At 52.3% G+C, this 17727-nt stretch overlaps 1 protein-coding gene across 1 annotated transcript; it reads left to right on the plus strand.

The window, feature by feature from the left end:
- The first annotated feature begins 5763 nt into the window (after positions 1 to 5763).
- LOC107529588 (calcium release-activated calcium channel protein 1) lies at positions 5764 to 17727 on the plus strand. Its single transcript, XM_087828750.1, has 2 exons — positions 5764 to 6063; positions 16487 to 17727. Exons 1-2 carry the CDS (start codon positions 5764 to 5766, stop codon positions 17087 to 17089), a joined length of 903 nt encoding a protein of 300 aa, XP_087684876.1. The 3' UTR covers positions 17090 to 17727.

Here is a 17727-nt window from a genome sequence, read left to right on the forward strand (position 1 = left end):
AATATCACCAGCGGCAGCCCTGCTCCTGTGCCTCGAGTGTATTCCCAGGCCTTCCCCCCTCCGCTCATCCTCTGAGCAGCAACCGGCCGCCGGCCCCTCACTCACCGGTGCAGGCTGCTCCCTCCCACCTGCCAGCGCGGGCCAGTTGGCTTTGCGCTCGGCCTTTCGTGAGCAGATGCCCTGTATACCATAGGCCCATTTTCCAGGTGGGGAATCCGAGGCTCAGAGGGATTCAACGTAGCCCTGCTCCCCAGGGTTGGGCCTGGCCTTGTTTGCCCCCAGAGCCCGCCCTCTGCTTTGCTCTGTATCAGGGGGAGGCCCAGCCCTGCAGGCTGCCAGTCAACTAGCTTCCTGCATAGACCCACTAGGGGGGGCGGTGACAGGAGCCTGGGGGCGGGAAGAAGGGAGAAGCGGGGTATCTCCCCCCCTCTCTCCTTGGGCAGTATCTCCAGCAGCAGCCAGTTTCCTGTGTGTCCACTTCTCCCAGACAGGCCCACTGCGGGGCCAGCTTCCATCGGGTGACTCCGTCCTTCCCGGGTACTAGAAGCAGCTCCTCCTCCTGCCCTTCCAAGCCCAGGACTGTCACTGAGCCTTCGCTGCGTACGGATCGTTTCCACAAGAGGGAAACCAGGACTCACCATGTACTGAGCGTTGTGCTAACGGCCAGACAAACGTCCTTTCCTGGGACACTCCTAACAACCCCTTCTGCCAAGTCCCACTACTATTCCCATTTCGCAGGTGGGGCTCAGAGAGGTTGGGTTGCTGGCCCAAAGTGGCACGCTTATAAAGGGACAAAGCTGGGGTTTGGGTCAGGGTGGGCCTAGTTCCAAAGTCCGTGCCCTTGTCTAATCTCTGTTGACATCCGGAACACACTTACAGGCCCTGAGTAACCCAGCAGAACCCAGCTTCCTTGGCTGGCTGAAGATCCCACCTCGACTCTCCAGGACACTCGGGTCAGTCTCCCGGGCTGCCACAAACTGGGTGGCCGAGAACACCAGACATTCACTGTCCCACAGTCCTGGAGGCCAGAAGTCTGACATCCAGGTATCAGCAGGACCCCGTTCCCTCTTTAGGCTCCATGAAAGCATCTGTTGCAGGCCTCGCGTCCAGCTTCTGGCAGCCGCAGGCATTCCTCGGCTTGTCGATGGCCACCTCCTCCGTCTTCGCTCTGGGCAGGTCTGTGTGTCCAAATTTCCCCTTTTTATAAGCACTTAGTCATATCAGATTGGGGCTCGCCGTAATGACCTCATTTGAACTTGGGGAACTCTAAAGACCCTGTCTCCAAATAAGATCACATTCTGAGGTGCTGGGAGTTAGGACTTAAACGTATCTTTTGGGGGACACCAACCCACAACAGCCCTCCCTGATCTCAGGTGCTCAGTCTCTACGGTGTGACCCAGTGGTCCTGTTTCTCGAATGGAGGATTAGATCTTCCAGGAAGATATTTTAATTCTGCTGACACCCCACCCCTTTAAAGATGCAATGACTTAATCTACTCGACTTCAAGACTTATTTTAAAGCTGGAGTAATCAAGATAATGTACATTGGCAGGAGAACAGACAAATAGAGCAAAGGACTAGAATAGAGTCCAGAAACAAAATCACTACATTTTATTTTAGTTTTTAGAAAAGTTACATGCTTTTTTATTGGTGCTAAGTTTTCCAAATTCATTGTGCACTGAGTCACCTCCTTTTTGACAAAACCGTCCATGCATTTCAATGGGGAAACCTACCTCATTCAAAAATCAGTTGATGGGATCATACACCTGAACATACAAGCAAAAACTCCACAGTTGTTTTTTTAAATCTATGTTTTAAAGTTTTAAAACTTAGGTGAATATCTTCATGACCTTCAGGTTGGCAAAGATATCTTAGCCAGGACACAACACGCACTAACCATAAAAGGCACAGGCACAAAGCCAGAGACCCAGCAATGGCCTCTGACCAGGGGCAAGCGTGAGCCTGAGGAGCCCAGGAACTGGGGAGTTTTGTTCTATAAAGGGACATGCTTAAAATTATTATTGTTAATTTAGGGAATTCAAGACTCAGAGAAGTCAGAGGGGAGGCGTGGATGGGGGAAGGGAGTAAACCCAGGCAAGTCAAGCGATTAATGATGGGCTCTGGCAAAATGCTCTCTTTTTGAACTGAAGTGGAAGTGATGATTTCTTTGAGGCCTTATCTGGGCAGGAAGGGGTGGGAGTGGGGAGTGGGGGGTAGGGGTGGTTCCTCTTCACTCGGGCATCAGATTTACCCTCCTAAACATCTGCCTGGGGGTGGGTGACTGGGTGTCCAAATTCAGGGTCCATGAATAGATATTTGTAAGATCTTCATCTTTGCTTAAAGGATTGGAGCTCACAGAGGTTAAGGTCACACTGCAGCTGAGTGGCCAAGGGGACAGCCAACCTTAATCACTGTAAAAGGCAAAAAGCAGTTAAAATTCAAGCTCATCTAGTTCGGTTCTCAAACTTTATCCCAAGACCTTGCTAAAAATAAACAGCTTGGGTGGGTTTTAGTAACTTGCATTTTAACAAAAACCTCTGGAGGTTCTGATGAAGTGGCAGAGGTGACTTTGGTGGTGGTTAAGCGCCGAAATCTGGATGAGTTTAATGTCCCGTACTACTATTTACTGGCTCTCTGTCCAGTTTTCTCATCTATAATATGGTGACAGTAATACCATGGGCTGTTGTAAGGAATTTCCAAGTTCAATGTAATATACTTAATACAATAAAATAATAATAAACAATAGTATAATTTAATATAGAACATGGATATAAAATTAATATATACTTCTATTTAGCCCTGGATGAGTAGCTTAGTTGGTTAGAGCGTTGTGCCCATACATCAAGGTTTCGGGTTTGATCCCCAGTCAGGGCACATACAAGAATCAACCATTGAGCCCTGTCCAGTGTGGCTCAGTTGGCTGGGTTCTGTCACATGCATCATGCGGTTGTTGGTTCGATTCCAGGCATGGGTTTTGGGCTAGATCCCCAGTGGGGTCGCGCAGGGGGCAGCTGATCACATCGATGTTTCTCTCTCCCTCTCCCTTACTCTCTCTCTAAAAAAAATAAAATTATTCTTATAAAAAAAAGGAATCAACCAAGGAATTGCATAAATAAAAAATAAGTGGAAGAACAAAAAGAATGGAAGGTGGGTATTCTTATTAAATATATTTAAATATATTATATTTTATACTATATATATAAATTATTTAATAATAAAGGGCTTAGCATAGCTCCTGCCATTGGTTAGTACTACCTAAGTGTTAACTACTTCTTTCACCCTATGTGATGGTGAGCTTGCTACCTGCCAAGGATGGTCATGCCATCTCTGACCAGCCCTGGGCTATACCCATTGGTCAAAGTGGTCGAGCTGGTTGCAACAGCCCTTTCAGTTGGATCTTTACACCCTCATGCACAGAGTTGACTGAAAATTTCTATTTGGTCTCTTTGGGTATAAACCCCAAAAGGCTGAGAGCACATGTCCCTGGCCACTAGGGGGAGTCACAGGGGGTTCTTGGAGGAACTGTGGGGATGGGCATCCTGGATTCCAATTATGATTTTTCGCTGGCTCTTTGGTGTCCTTTCATAAGTGCTTTCTCTCTGAGATCTCAGTTTCTCCATCTGTTAAACAGGCATTCATGGTCCCACCTGGGTCTAACAGGGTGGGGAAAAGCTACTAACCACACAGGTTTCTCAGGACTCTAAGACCCTAGGGTGGGAAACAGGTTGTTCAGACAACTGCACCTCAAGTCTGGATAGCAATTTTATTATTATTAATTTTCTCAGTGCGGATGATAGGATTCAAACCCCGGTGAATTAGGAGGGGGGATGGGCATGACATAGGAGCCTGAGAAAGGAAACCTGGCCCCCTCCTGCCACTCCTCCCAAGATCCTTTTGCTTTCCTTAATCAGCAAATCTCTCCTCCCAGCTTCCAGCCTCTTCCCCTTCTAGACCTGCTGGCCTCCCTCAAGCCCCATCAGCCTCCAAATGTTGTGTGCACCCAATTCTGGGCTGGAGGTTTCTTCGAACCAAGAACATTTTATTATTTTACTCATTAAACATTTGCTACGGGGAGTCTGCGGTGTGCCAGACCCTGTGAAAGGCCCTGGGGTGGTAGCAAAATTTGAATAGACATGAACTTTGCTCTCAGGACACTCATCTGTAGGGGAGCGGGGGCACGGCCAAACTGGTGAATATGTAAACTAGGTGATTTCAGATACTGTAGCCATCAGAGCTATAAAGGAAATAAAGCAGCAGGTGAGGTGACAGAACATGAAATGGGGAAGGTCTCTCTTTGGAGGTGACATTGGAACGGAAACACAGACGGTAAGTGGAGGGAGTAACAAGTACAAAGGCCACCAGAGAAACAAGTCCATCGGGGTGAGATTTCACGGTCCACGTTCTCTACTCTAGTGTTCCTAAAAACAGAGAAAGGCCTCTGGGGGGGAAATCCCATAGACGTTTTTGGGAGGGAGGGGGTGCTTCAACTTTATCCCATGAAGTGGGTGAGTGGAGGGGCGCTCTCTAGTGGTGACAACGGTTACATTTCACACAGCTGACCTGGAATGCCACAGGCTTAGGATTTGACTCTGGGCTCATGATGAGCTAGTTAGCTTCACTCATTCCCGTCTGTCCTACACTTTTTAAAAAAAATGTTTTCATTCACTTTATTTTTATTTATTTATTTACTTACTTACTTACTTATTCATTTATTTACTTATAATGTCTTTATAAATAATATAAACAAGAGTAACGGAGAGGGAGAGAGATAGAAACACCAGTGATGAGAGTCATTGATCGGCTGCCTCCTGCACGCCCCCCACCTGGGGGCGAGCCGAAACCTGCGCATGCGCCCTGAGCACGAATAGAACCTCGATCTCCTGGATCCGAGGTTGATGCTCATGCACGAAGCCACACCAGCCGGGCCTGCTTTACTTTTTCTACTCATTTATCACCTTCTAAACTATGATCATTTACTTCTTGGTATGTCGCCCCAGCTAGAATGAAAGCTCCAGGAGGGCAGGGCATCCTGTCCGCATGGTCCTCACCCCACCCCCACTGGAAGCCTAGAGGCGCGCTGGCGCCGGGTAGCCGCTCACTATGTGCAGAATGAATGAGCTCGAGGTCGCAGCCCGCTTTTCCCTGCAGACCTGGAGCTGCCACGTGCCAAGGGGGAAACGGGCCTCAGGAACCGCCAGGGGTGACCTCAGGGGACCCGACCAAAGGGGCCGAAGTCCTGGAGAAGGGCCATCGGAGCAGCGGAGGAGGCGGGAGGCGCCGCAGCCCGGAGCGCGGCCGGGGCCCGAGGCCCCCCGCACTTCCAGGAAGACGCGAGGACGCCAGCAGCGTCGCGCCGGGGACTGTGGGCGGTGCCGTCGGAGGGGACGAGTCACATGACTCGCACCGGCACCGCCCCCCGTCCCGGGCGGGGTGTCAGGGGTGGGCGTGGCGCATGCAAATCACCCCGGGCGGCGGCCAATCGCGGCGCGCGCCGAGGGTCCGGGCCGGGGGGATCCGGGACGCTGGCTCGCGCGCAGGCTGCGTCGCTGCCGCCCGCGGTGTTGCTGGCGGCGCTGCTCCCCCTGCGAGCGGCGGCGGCGGCGGCTCCGCGACCTCCCCGGCGTCCTCGGCGGCCAGGCCCGCGCGAGGGACGGGCGGCGGTCGCCTCAGGCGGAGGCGGAGGCGGAGGTGCGGCGGGGAGCGGGGGCCGCTGCCTCCGCCGGCGCCGGCGCCCGGGCCGGCCCGCGCCTCAGCAGCGTGCTCCATGCATCCGGAGCCCGCCCCGCCCCCGAGCAACAACAGTCCCGAGCTTCCCCTCGGCGGCTGCAGCACCGCCAGCGGCAGCCACCGGAGCGGCCGCCGCAGCGGGGACGGGGAGCCCCCAGGGTCGCCGTCGGCGCCGCCCGCCGTCACCTACCCGGACTGGATCGGCCAGAGTTACTCGGAGGTGATGAGCCTCAACGAGCACTCGATGCAGGCGCTGTCCTGGCGGAAGCTCTACCTGAGCCGCGCCAAGCTCAAAGCCTCCAGCCGGACCTCGGCTCTGCTCTCCGGCTTCGCCATGGTGAGCTCGGGCCGCCCCGCCCCGCCCTGCCCCCTCTCCTGGCCCGGCCGCTGCCGCCCGCAGCCCCGACGGGGCGCACGGGGCCGCGGGCCGCGCGGGCCAGGCGGGCGGGGGGAGGGGCGGAGCGGGGAGAAGGCGGCCGTGGCCGTGAGGGGCGGTGGGCCACAGGTGACACCTCACGTGAGCGATTGGGGGTGACCTACGGAGGTCCAGGGTTGGGGGGCGGGGGCGCCGGCACATGGGCAAACTTTGGGCGGCCAGGGCCCTCGGAGCGGGTCCGTAGCCCGCCGTCCCTCCGCTGTCCCGGGCCGGGAAGGGCACCGGGCGTCGGGAGGTGGGGAGGGTGAGACGAAGCCCCGAGCTGGCCCTCCCGCCCCCTTCCAGCCCGGGCCGGAGGGATTGGCCACGTTCCCTTATCGCCCAGTAGAGGGGATTTCCTGACACCCGCGTTTTCCGACAGCCTCTCATCCCCGGGGGGTTTGACAATCACTCGCCACCCTCCGTTTCTTCCCCGGCAACTTGCTCACTGAGTCACTGAGCGTGGGGGACGGGGGTGGGGACCGTTCCCGCCGAAAGGGGCTCTCGCTGGACTTAGGAGGGAGGCAGAGTTCCCTCTGCCGGTGCAGGGCCCGAGCTGGGGCGAGACGGGCGTGGAGTAGGTGAGGCTGCCGGTTGGGCAGAGCATGGCCCTGGGGGATGCCATGGTCTTGGAGTCTCCCAGGGGCAGGGCACTACATAATTTATTTCTCCATCACCTGCCTGCTTGCATGGGGTCTGCTGCCCTGCACACTCCCCGGGCCACATAATTTATTTCTCCACCACCTGCCTGCTTGCATGGGGTCTGCTGCCCTCCACACTCCCCGGGCCAGGTCTGTAGCCCAGAGCACACTGCTGCTGGTCCGAGAGTGAGCTCAGCCCTTAGCCCCCAGGGAGCAGCGGCTACACCCTTTGTGTTTTCTTGGGAAGGGAGTGTGTCTGGTTCTCTCCCTGTGTTCTATCTGCAAAACAAAGTGGGGCCCGGGACGGTGAAGCCTGAACTTTTCAGAAGCCCTGAACCAACCCAGAACACAGTGGGCCCCAGTGCCAAGGCCGGGTGATTGGGAGTGGGAAGAGCTCTCTGAGCTCCGTCGCTTGCTGCCTGTGTGCGATCTCAGATAGTATCCCTCTCTGGGCCTTGATGTCTAAATCCCTACATGAAGGCGCCGCTCCGACGTTTCTCTGACATCCCTTGATTTTCGCCAAAGGGCCGAGAAGCGATGTAGTTTCTCTGACTTTAAGAATTAAATTGAGGGAGGAGGGAGATTAGAGAGAAAGTGTGTGGATGAGGGAGTGGCACTCTAGTTTTTAGTTTAGGCTGATGTGATGAAATTCTTTTTTATCAGCCCCAGTTCCTAAGAGGCCAACCAGTCTGTGCCTTTGCCTGAAGAATCTCTAAGAAGAGCTGACATTTACCAAGGGCTCACTCTGTACGGGGCATTGTGTGGGGTTCCCTGTCTTCCACACTAACTCCGTAACCACTCTGTGAGGTGACTCTGTCATGGGACTTCCCAAGGCCATGCATCTAGTCTGCTGCAGTGGGAATTGAACCCAGGTCGGCTGGCATCCGGACGTACAGAACTCTCCTGGGCACTTTTGTCATTTGCGTGTATGGAGCTCTGATCGGTGCCCAGCCAGGGACATGTTAGGACCAGGCTCTTAGAGAATTAGAGCAGGAAAATTGTGTGTGTTTTTTGAAGTTGTTTTTTTTACTGATTTTAGAGAGAGAGAGAGAGGCATCGATTTTGTTCCACTCACTTATGCATTCATTGGTTACCTCTTGTATGTGCCCTGACCAGAGGTTGAACCTGCAGCCTTGGCATATTGGGACTATGCTCTAACCAACTGAGCTACTGGGCCAGAGCCAGAAAAAAAATTTTTTTAAGCAAAATAAAATTTTACAGTTTGGGGGAAGGGAGGTGATACCAGTGATTGTCAGCTTTTCACAGCAGTGCTCTGAAGATGGTGAGATTCCTGTTCCCCTTTTCTTGGGGTCATAAATTCACAGTTGCCCAGGCCCCTTCCCACTTCAGGAAAAGTGAGGATCAATGGGTGACACTCCTGCCTTCTCTAATCCTTTCTTCCGCTCACAGAAGCAGGCCTTCTAAACAAATGTCACCTCCCTCTTCCTCTTGCTAAAAACAGTGCGGGGGAAGTCAGGAAGCAGGGTCAGCCAGTAGCATTGGGTGGGCCTTGGCTCCCCCAGACTGTCTCTGGGGGACCTTTATTTTCCCGTCGGGGTGGTAAATCTGACTCTGCAGATGGAATCCCCAAAAGTTCTGCCAGCAGGGAAGGGCTGAATCCCATGACAGCCTCCGTTCTGGGGAAGCAGTTACAAGAGGGTACCTTTTCCAGGTGCCTGGAAATCTATGGCAGAGATGGGATTGGGATGGGGAGAGGGACTCAGGGCAAGTCTGCCTGCGCCCCACCCCCACCAACGACACCCAACCTTGTGAGTGAGTCTCTGAGGGAAAGGGGTGCCACACAGCCTAGCACCATGGAAACAGAGTGAGTGAATTTCCTGGACTACTCTCCCTTGTCCTGTGAGTCAGCACTATCAACTTCCTGCCCCCCCCAGGGCTTCCTTCCTAGAGACCTGGAAAACCAGAAGAGTTAATGAGACCTTTGATCTCCAGGGATAGAAGAGTTAACAGGTGAGATTGAGGGTCTCCCATGAGCCTGGAGGAGATTGAGAGAGACCCCTGACACCCGCCCTCCCCACGGGTGGAAGGGCCTGCCCAAGTGTCCTCGTGTGCTGGGAAGATAGGCCGTGGGACCTCAGACAAGCAGCTTTATGGGGCCAGTTTTCTTGTGTGTACCGAGGGAGCACATATCCTCTCCCAGGGACTTGTCTGAGGATTCATTACAAGGCCCAGTTGGGCCCATGAGGAATTCTCAGGATCTGAGGATGTGATGTACACCTTAGCTGGACCCTCTAGTCTGCAGACGAGATTCCCTCTCCAGATGGCATTTCTAGAAAGAACAGGCCTTGTCTGGGCTCAGCATCCAGGCTCTGAACAAGGGGCCTTGGATGTAGCACATGATCAGCATCCTGCAGGTGGCTCTTAAGCCAAAGGTACCCTCGAGGGCTATGATTCAGTCCATCCTTGCCTCAGTTTACCTCTCAGCGCAAGGCTGCCAGCCTTGGCCTGACCCTGTCACCTAAAGGATTGTGGTGAGCACATGTGGCAATCTTGGTTTGCTGGGGAAAGCAGGCTGTAACGTTAGCCTAAGCAGAAGATAATTGGGAAGGTCAGCCTGCTGTGGTAAACAAAATGCTTTCCAGGACCTGGGATCAATTATTTTTGGATTATCTGCCTCCTCAAGTTCTCTGCCCGCCAGCACCCTTTGTTCCCAGGTTCCAGAGCAGGTTCAGAAGTTGCTTGGAATTTCTGTGAAAATGAGTTGGAAGGGAAGACTCAAATCATAAGACATTATTGAGCCTCTGTGACATGTTCAGAATCCAGGGGGCATGGAGATGAGGAAGAAATTACTCTTACTTCTCATAGTGCTCGTTACTAATAGTGATCGCTGCTGTTGTTGGTTGGGCTCTTGCAAGAGGCCTGGCCTTGTGCTAAGTGTTGTAATTGTACCATCTCTTGTGATCTTCACACAAACTAGAGAACCCAGGCTTGCCTGAGGTCATCTGGCTGATAAGCTGCAGAACCCTGCATCCGTGATGTAGCCCCATTACTGTAGGAGAGGAAGCATCACAGTGGTGGGAGACTCGTGTATGGTCGAACAAAGTAAGTACAGGGACTCTGGAGCCAGGCATCTTGGGTTCAAATCCCAGCTGTTCCACTTACAACTGTGAGATCCTGGGGAAGTCACTTAATGTCTCTAGGCCTCAGTTTACTCATCTGTAAACTGGGGGTAATAGTAGTAGCAACATCATGGGATTTGGGGGTGAGGAGTCATTGAATTAGTACAGACAGTCCCCAACTTAAAGTGGTTCTCATGGATTTTTTGACTTTATGATGGTGCAAAACCGATACACATAATAAGTTACATGTGGTGTTCAACACTTTATTATAAAATAGGCTTTGTATGCATTGATTTTTGCCCAACCGTAGGCCAAGGTAAGTGTTCTGAGCAGGTGTAGGGTAGGCTAGTCTAAGCTATGATGTTCGATAGGTTAGGTGTATTAAGTGCATTTTTTACTTGTGATATTTTCAACTTACAATTGGTTTATTGGGATGTAACCCTGTTGTAAGTTGAGGAGCATCCGTATTTGCAAGCACTAAGGATATACCTGGCCTGGTGTTGGGACTGCTTTTATAAGGGTTAACCGATTTGGAAGGAGAAGCCAGCTAAACCTTGAGGGCGGTAGAGTTAGAGCTCCAGGAAGAGCCCTCTGATCAGAGAAAGTGTTGGAAACAGTTACAAAAATGAGATTTATAGGGTCCCAGGGCAAGGCTGGAGTTGAGGGTATGTAGGAAGTAGTAGAGAAAGATGAATCTGTCCAGGTAAGACAATGCAGGGCCTAGAATGGCTATTTAGAGAGCTTGAACTCTTGTACAGGCAATGGGGAGCCATGGACGGTTTGGGAGCAGAGGAGTTACAAGATGAATGCTAGAATAATGTTGATGTTGCTATTTGTTGAACAGCAGGCATGCGCTGTGTTTTTCTTTTGGTCTTATTTAACCCTCAGAACAGCTTTAAATGTCTGTACTATAGATAGGAAAACTAAGGCTCATAGAGGTTATGATCACCCAGCTAGTAAAATTCAAACTCTGCTCTGACTTGGAGCCTTTTCTACTCAACTACAGCCTTTCTACATCCCCTGTAGCTGGCTGACAAACTGGGCCTTTGAAGTCTCCCAGATGTCCAGTTCTGTACTCCGGGCTATGTATAAATGGAGTTTTGCTGAATGCCCCAAGGGGACAATGCTCCACGCTTAGCTGAGAAAGAAGCCTTTTGTAAAAGTTTATAAGTGCCTGTGGCACATTTCTGGAATTTTCAGGCCGCATCTGGTTTGAGCTCTTCTGGTTCCAGGGTCCTGGGCTGGTGAAGGACTCCAGGGTTTTCCAAGGGGGCACTGTGGCAATCAGTGCAGAGGTGGAAGGGGCTTGGAGACATAAAACTGAGAAAGTTTAAACCAAAGCCAGCTGGTTTCTCTCTGATGGGACTTCCAGGGGCCTTTAATATGCTCCCCAGAAGGGATGTCTCAACCTAATAGGAACAGACTTTTTTTCAGAGGAGAACCTCCTGGGACTATGATTGGACAGGCCTCTTTGGGAACATTGGTTTAACCCAGGAATCGGCCAACTTTTTCTGTAAAGGGCCAGGTAGTAAATATTTTTGGCTTTGTAGGCCATGCTATCTCAGTGGTACCTACTGAATTTGGCCATTTTAGCTTAACTGGTATGTAAATAAGTAGGCGTGGCCGTGTGCCAATAAAACTTTATTTACAAACATTGTAGGCCACAGTTTGCCAGCCCCTGGTCTCAATGATGGTCTCCAAACTTTTAGGTGCACACTTCTCTCAAATATTGTTAGTACTAGCCTCAATATTTGAATGCTTATATATCGAAAAATGTACACATATATGTATGTGTGTTATACCTTATGTATGAAATGCGTTCTGATAAAACATACATAAAAGTACAATATTGAAAATTTGAAAGGAATGAGCTAAATGAGAAGTTCATTAGAAATTCTGATACGGTCTCCTGAATTCCAGTGGGGTCACATAGGCTTGTCTGTCAGACACTTTAGAGGCCCTGGGTTAAAATACCTGAAGGTCAGGTCTTACCTCTGTTTAGAGGGCCAGGCCCAGTGCTGGATGCTGGAGGAACACAGAGTGGACTGGAGGAAACGTGGTTTGTCATTACATCTTCAGAACATGCTCAGTCAAGTGTGGTGGTAGAGTTGCACTGATGAAGGACACTTAGTACATCCTGAAAATACTTACTGGCCTGAATGTTCAGTGCCAGCCTTCCTCCCTTGGGTGGGGACTTGGCTATCTTCTGCTTTTCCTTCAGCAGAGCCACGCGACCCTCCAGGCACATAATAGATTCTCAGTGAACATTTTCCATGAATGAATGAATGAATGAATGAATGGCTCTGCCCTCCATGGGGGACCATGGAATGGGGGTGACTTGGAAGGTAAAACCCGAAGAGTCGGAATTAGCCAGATGAAGATAAAGTCTAGGCCTCTTCTCTCCTTCACCTCCCCTAATCTGCAGGTTTACGACATAAATTTAGTGAGTTGCAACCTGCAGGTTTTTTTTAATGGAATACGAGTGGAAAGAAATAGAAAGTAGCAGCGTGCATCCTGTGTTGTAAGAATTGACCTTCTTCGTGCTTTTAAGGATTAGTATTGTTTGGTGGAACTTTCGTTTCTGTTATAGATGTGTGTGCATCTATTTATAGAAACATTTGGAGTGCTGGAATTAGTGGTCAAAAGAGTTTGTAAACTGCTGGCCTGCACCTCAGCCCTCTCTTAATAGATGGTTTGCATCTGAGGTGGGACCTGCAGGCTCAGACAGCTCTGGGTGACCCTGGGTGACTGCGGCTTGGCGGCTGTCCTGTTCCAGGCTGCAGCCACCCACCCTCTTCAAAGTGAGCAAGAGGAGCCCAGGCTTGGGAAAGAAGAGTCCTGTCTTCCAGCTGTGGGCACTGGGTTGGACCAGGCATAGGAGGGCTGCCTCAGAAGGGCCTGGACTTCCAGGCGCCAGGTGGCCAGGGTCTCTGTGGAGCCCAGTAGGAGTGAGGAGAGGTGGTTGGCATTCAGGCATAGTGGGCAGACCCTGGCAAAGCCAAGCAGGCCCTATCTCTCAGAACCATATGACCCTCTTGGCTCATGCTTAAAAATTGGCATCCCAGTGTCCCATGTATGGGGAACCCATGGACCACTGTGAGGTGGGGCTGAACCCCTGTGGCCAGGTTCAAATAGGCCCTTGACTGGATGGGAGCTGTTTATTTTGGTTTAACGGGCCCAGTGCTCCAGCTATATTTATTCTGTGAAGCTGCTTGCAATCTGATCTACCTCTCCCGCAATCAGCGGGGCCCCAGGGAGTCGCCTGTCAGGTTGGTGAGGCCCCAGTGATTTTACACTCCCTTCATGTTGGGAGATTTCCCAAGTGTTGCAGTTGTTTCATTCCTGTGAACAGTTTTCATCAGGATCCATGATTTGTGCCAACCGTTCCTTTACAAAGCCCCATGGCACGGAACTTGATCCCCAATGTGGGAACGGTACATGCAGCCAGCCTGCGTGGTCAAAGTTCCAGGAATTGTAGGGTCCAGTGAGGGTGATGGAGTTTCTTCCGGAGCAGGGCCTCGGGCCCCCCCCTCTTCCTCCGAGGGCCCAGACTGAGCCACCCAGCCTCTCCCTGGCCCAAGAGCTGGGGGAGGGCCAGCCAGTTCTGGTGTCCCTAGGCCAGGTGTGTCCCAACAGCTGCATCTGGCCCTGAGGCCTGTGGTTGTGACAAATGGTGTGCAAAGGGTGGTCTCTGTCCTGTTGACGTGGTCATGTGGTGGTTTGGGACACCTTTCTCCTTGTGCCCAGAGATTGTAGCTGGGGTAAGTAAGGCCCAGAGTGGGGGTCCAGCCCCTCTTTCACCCCAAGGAGTAGAACATGGGTATGTGGGTTTAGCTCTCTGCAGCCTGAGCTGAGGGCGTCCAAGGGCTATTTCTCTTCCACTTCACACCCTGTGTTTTTCTTTATAACTAAGATTTATTGAACACCTCCTGTGGGCCTGCCCTGTGTTAAACATTTACACGTCAAGACCTCATTTAATCTCCTCTGCGACTGTCTTAGTCCTTCTGGGCTGTTATAACAGAATACCACAGGCTGGGTGGCTTGTAAACAGCAGCCATTTATTCCCCGCAGCTCTGGAGGCTGTAAGTCCAAGATCAAGGCACCTGTAGCTTCTCTGTCTGGTAAAGGCCGACTTCGTGGCTCATGGACACCATCTCACTGTGTCCTCACCTGGTGGGAGGCGAGGGGATCTCCAAAGCCACTCGTATAAGGGCACTAATCCCATTGTGGGGGCTTCACCTTCGTGACCCAGTCACCTCCCAAACGCCCCACCTCCTAACACCATCCCACTGTGGGGTTGGGCTGCAACTTCTGGGTTTAGAGGGGATGGAACAGACATTCAGTCTGTAGCAGCATACTCGTGGAGGGAAATGCTCCTGTTACGCCTTTTCCACGTGCTTAGAGACAAGAGGACCTGAGTTCAGATCCCTCCCTCAACTGTAGCGTAATCCTTGGGCCTCTGACCTCACCTTCTGAGCCTCCATTCCTTCGTTTATAAAAGACGAGTAATGATGTTGCTAATAACCATTGACATTTTATTAAGCTCATTATACGCCAGCTATTGTTCTAAGGGTGAGTGAAGGAGCCAGTTCACTCTTAACGGCTATAGAGAGGGGGAGACACCAGGTAAGGGAGCGTGACCCGTGTATGCTGCCCCTCCCCCAATATGCTCCCAGTGTCCAGCTCAGGGCCTGATGGGTCTGGACATTTCCAGTGAGTGAGTAAGTAGCCAGTGGACCTGGGGCAGCCAAGCAGTGAGCTCTTGTCCCTTCTCTGGTTTCAGGTTCCGGGGCAGCAGGCCGAAACAGGAAGTGCTGGGGGTGGCAGGAGGCACCCCCTGCTGGAGGGTGCGTGACCCCCTCTTTCTATGTGGGCAACCCTAGGGACAGAGACCATGGAGCCTCCAGAAGTGGCCTTTAATTTGCCACGTCTTGGTGGGCTGCCCTGATGCCCCATATCCCTCAACCACATGTACTAAAATCTTGGGGTTGACATTAGGCCACCAGTGGCCTTAAAAACACCCAAAGCCCTAATAGTGCTGCTCCAACTTTATGTGAACTTGAAACATTTTGTAAACTCCTGGGCTGAACAGTTCATACCATCCTCTGTTATGGGAATTACAGAGTAAAGGTCCGTGAATCCCGTTGAATTTGTCTGAAAAGCCCTATGACTATAAACCTGGGCCTGAGAATCACCAGATTCTCAAAAGTGTCAGACCCCAAGTCAACTCTAGATTGTGTGGTCCCCAGCCGGAGGAGAGAAACCTTAGAGGATTTCACATAGAGACCATGGGTTTGGGAATGACGTTTCTAAACTGAGGCCCAGAAACTTGGAGGATCCTGCCAGAGCCCCAGCCTAATAAAAGGCAGAGGGGTCAGGGCTCAAAGCCAGGCTGCTTGGCTTCAGAGCCCATGCCTCTGACCACTGGCCCACACTGCCTCTCCAGGCCATGGGAAGGGTTCAGAGGAACAAGAAATGAAAGCTAACTGGACCAGGCATTACAAATAGAGGGAGAGCTGGTGGGGAAGGAAGGAGCCCACCACCATCCCCAGGAGTAAGGAGGTCAGGACAGGGTGACGTGGGGCTGGTGAACATATTTCAGCATTAGAATTCCTGCTGTCTGAGCCTGGCACACACGTAGTGGTCACTTCACAAAGGGTCACTGTCCCTAATGGTATTGCCATTGGTGCTCACTGCTCCAGGCCCGGCAGGCGGGCCCTGGCAGTGTGCCCACTGCCTGTTGCTCCCTGCCCAGATCTGATGAGCTGGCTCCTTCACATGGGGGTGATTTGCAAGGCCCAAGTGAGAAGCAGCGGGTGGCGGGCCCAGAGCATGCCCCTGGTGACCCTGGATTCATAGGTCTCCAGGAACTGGGGAGCAGCCAGTGCGTCAGCCTTGGGGCACTGAGCCCAGAGCTGGGGCCTGGGGAGTAGTAGATGGCCCCAGGATGTCCCACTGCATCCGGCTAGAGCCCATCTCTTCTGGGAAGCCTCCTGCAGTTCCTTGTGGGCTGGCGCACTATATTCTGAGAAGGGGCCTGGGCATAACCTGGGAGGGCCTTCGTCTCCATCCTCACCAGCCTGCTTGAGAACGGGAATGTGGGCCACCAGGGAGGGTGGCAGGTGGTTGCTTTTTCTTTAATGCAAAATTTTTATCATAGTAAGATACACATAAAACCTTTCTAACCACTTGTGTGGTGAGAGGTTTTCAATACCTGGCTGGGTGGTAAGAGCAGTGGTTGCCATTTGGGAGGTGTTTGCCACGTGCCAGGAGCTCTCATTTAATTGTTAAAATAATCCTATGAATTAATAGGATGTTCCTATTTTACAAGTAAGAAAGTGGAGGCTCAGAGAGGTTCAGGGACTTGCCCAAGGGCATGTAGCTATTGAGTAGTAGAACTAGATTCAAATCCAGGCAGCCTGGGCTCCAAGCCTACTTGCTAAACCAGTACTTTCTGCAGCTTCTCAGTCCCAAGTGGATGGGTCTTATGCTCTCCATTATACAGATGTGGAAACTGAGGCTCAGAGAGGCCAGGGGACTTGCCCAGGGTCACAGAGTTTGACAGGAAGAAAGCCTGTGAGTCATGACTATCCTGGTGCTCAGTCCCCCTCTGCTTATCCCCAGGTGGCAATGGTGGAGGTGCAGCTGGACGCCGACCATGACTACCCGCCAGGGCTGCTCATCGCCTTCAGTGCCTGCACGACGGTGCTGGTAGCCGTGCACTTGTTTGCGCTCATGATTAGCACCTGCATCCTGCCCAACATTGAGGCGGTGAGCAACGTGCACAACCTCAACTCGGTCAAGGAGTCGCCCCATGAGCGCATGCATCGCCACATCGAGCTGGCCTGGGCTTTCTCCACTGTCATCGGCACGCTGCTTTTCCTGGCCGAGGTCGTGCTGCTCTGCTGGGTCAAGTTCTTGCCCCTCAAGAAGCAGCCGGGCCAGCCGCGGCCCACCAGCAAGCCCCCGGCCCCCGGCGTGGTCTCCAACGTCAGCACGGGCGGCATCACCCCAGGCCAGGCCGCCGCCATCGCCTCTACCACCATCATGGTCCCCTTTGGCCTGGTCTTCATCGTCTTTGCTGTCCACTTCTACCGCTCCCTGGTCAGCCATAAGACGGACCGACAGTTCCAGGAGCTCAACGAGCTGGCTGAGTTCGCCCGCTTGCAGGACCAGCTGGACCACAGAGGAGACCACCCCCTGACACCCGGCAGCCACTACGCCTAAGCCCTCCTGGGCCCAGGCACCTCCCAGCTTTGGCCTTACACCCTTCCCTACAAGCTTGTCCTGCCCCAGCCTCAGGACAGCCTGCACAGGGTGTGGGCTTTCGCCAGGGGACAGAAGTGGAGGGAAGAAGCTCTTTTTTAAGGAGAAATTACTGCACTTTGAAACTTTCCTCTTAAGAGAATAAGCACCTCCTGTTCTTCCAGCTCTAGGTTCACCTCCCATTAGGAGGCCGCCAATGGGAGCCAGAGCCGGGACAAATGCTCCCTTTGTCCCTCCTCCTCGCCCATGCCAGTGCCATCTGGATGCTTCCTGTCCTTTCTGTCTTGACCCCCTCCCTGTCAGCGTCGAGTGTGTGCGCGTGAGTGTGAGCACATAAATATACTCGTAAGGGATGCCTCTCGTGTCTCTGTTTGTTGGGTCTGGGCTGCCTGGTATTATTTGTCCTGGTGCCCCAATCAGGTGAGTCTCTAAGTAGATTGTTTTTCCAACATTTTGAAATTTCAAACCTACAAAAAAGTTGCATGAACAGGAACTGCTGAAATATACAGGGTGTCCCCCCCCAAAAATACACACTTTAACAGCTGATAGCTCAATTTTGAAAATGAAGTGTATTTTAATAAATACTGCCTTTATAATTA

The sequence above is a fragment of the Miniopterus natalensis genome, chromosome 20 (assembly GCF_054644295.1).
Source record: "Miniopterus natalensis isolate mMinNat1 chromosome 20, mMinNat1.hap1, whole genome shotgun sequence".
Classification (NCBI taxonomy): domain Eukaryota; kingdom Metazoa; phylum Chordata; class Mammalia; order Chiroptera; family Miniopteridae; genus Miniopterus; species Miniopterus natalensis.

What these genes read in the sequence shown, in the direction of transcription:
- LOC107529588 (XM_087828750.1), top strand. Translation starts at nt 5,764, where the DNA reads ATGCATCCGGAGCCCGCCCCGCCCCCGAGCAACAACAGTCCCGAGCTT. An exon ending in TGCTCTCCGGCTTCGCCATG is followed by an intron (nt 6,064 to 16,486) that starts GTGAGCTCGGGC and finishes GCTTATCCCCAG; the next exon opens with GTGGCAATGGTGGAGGTGCA.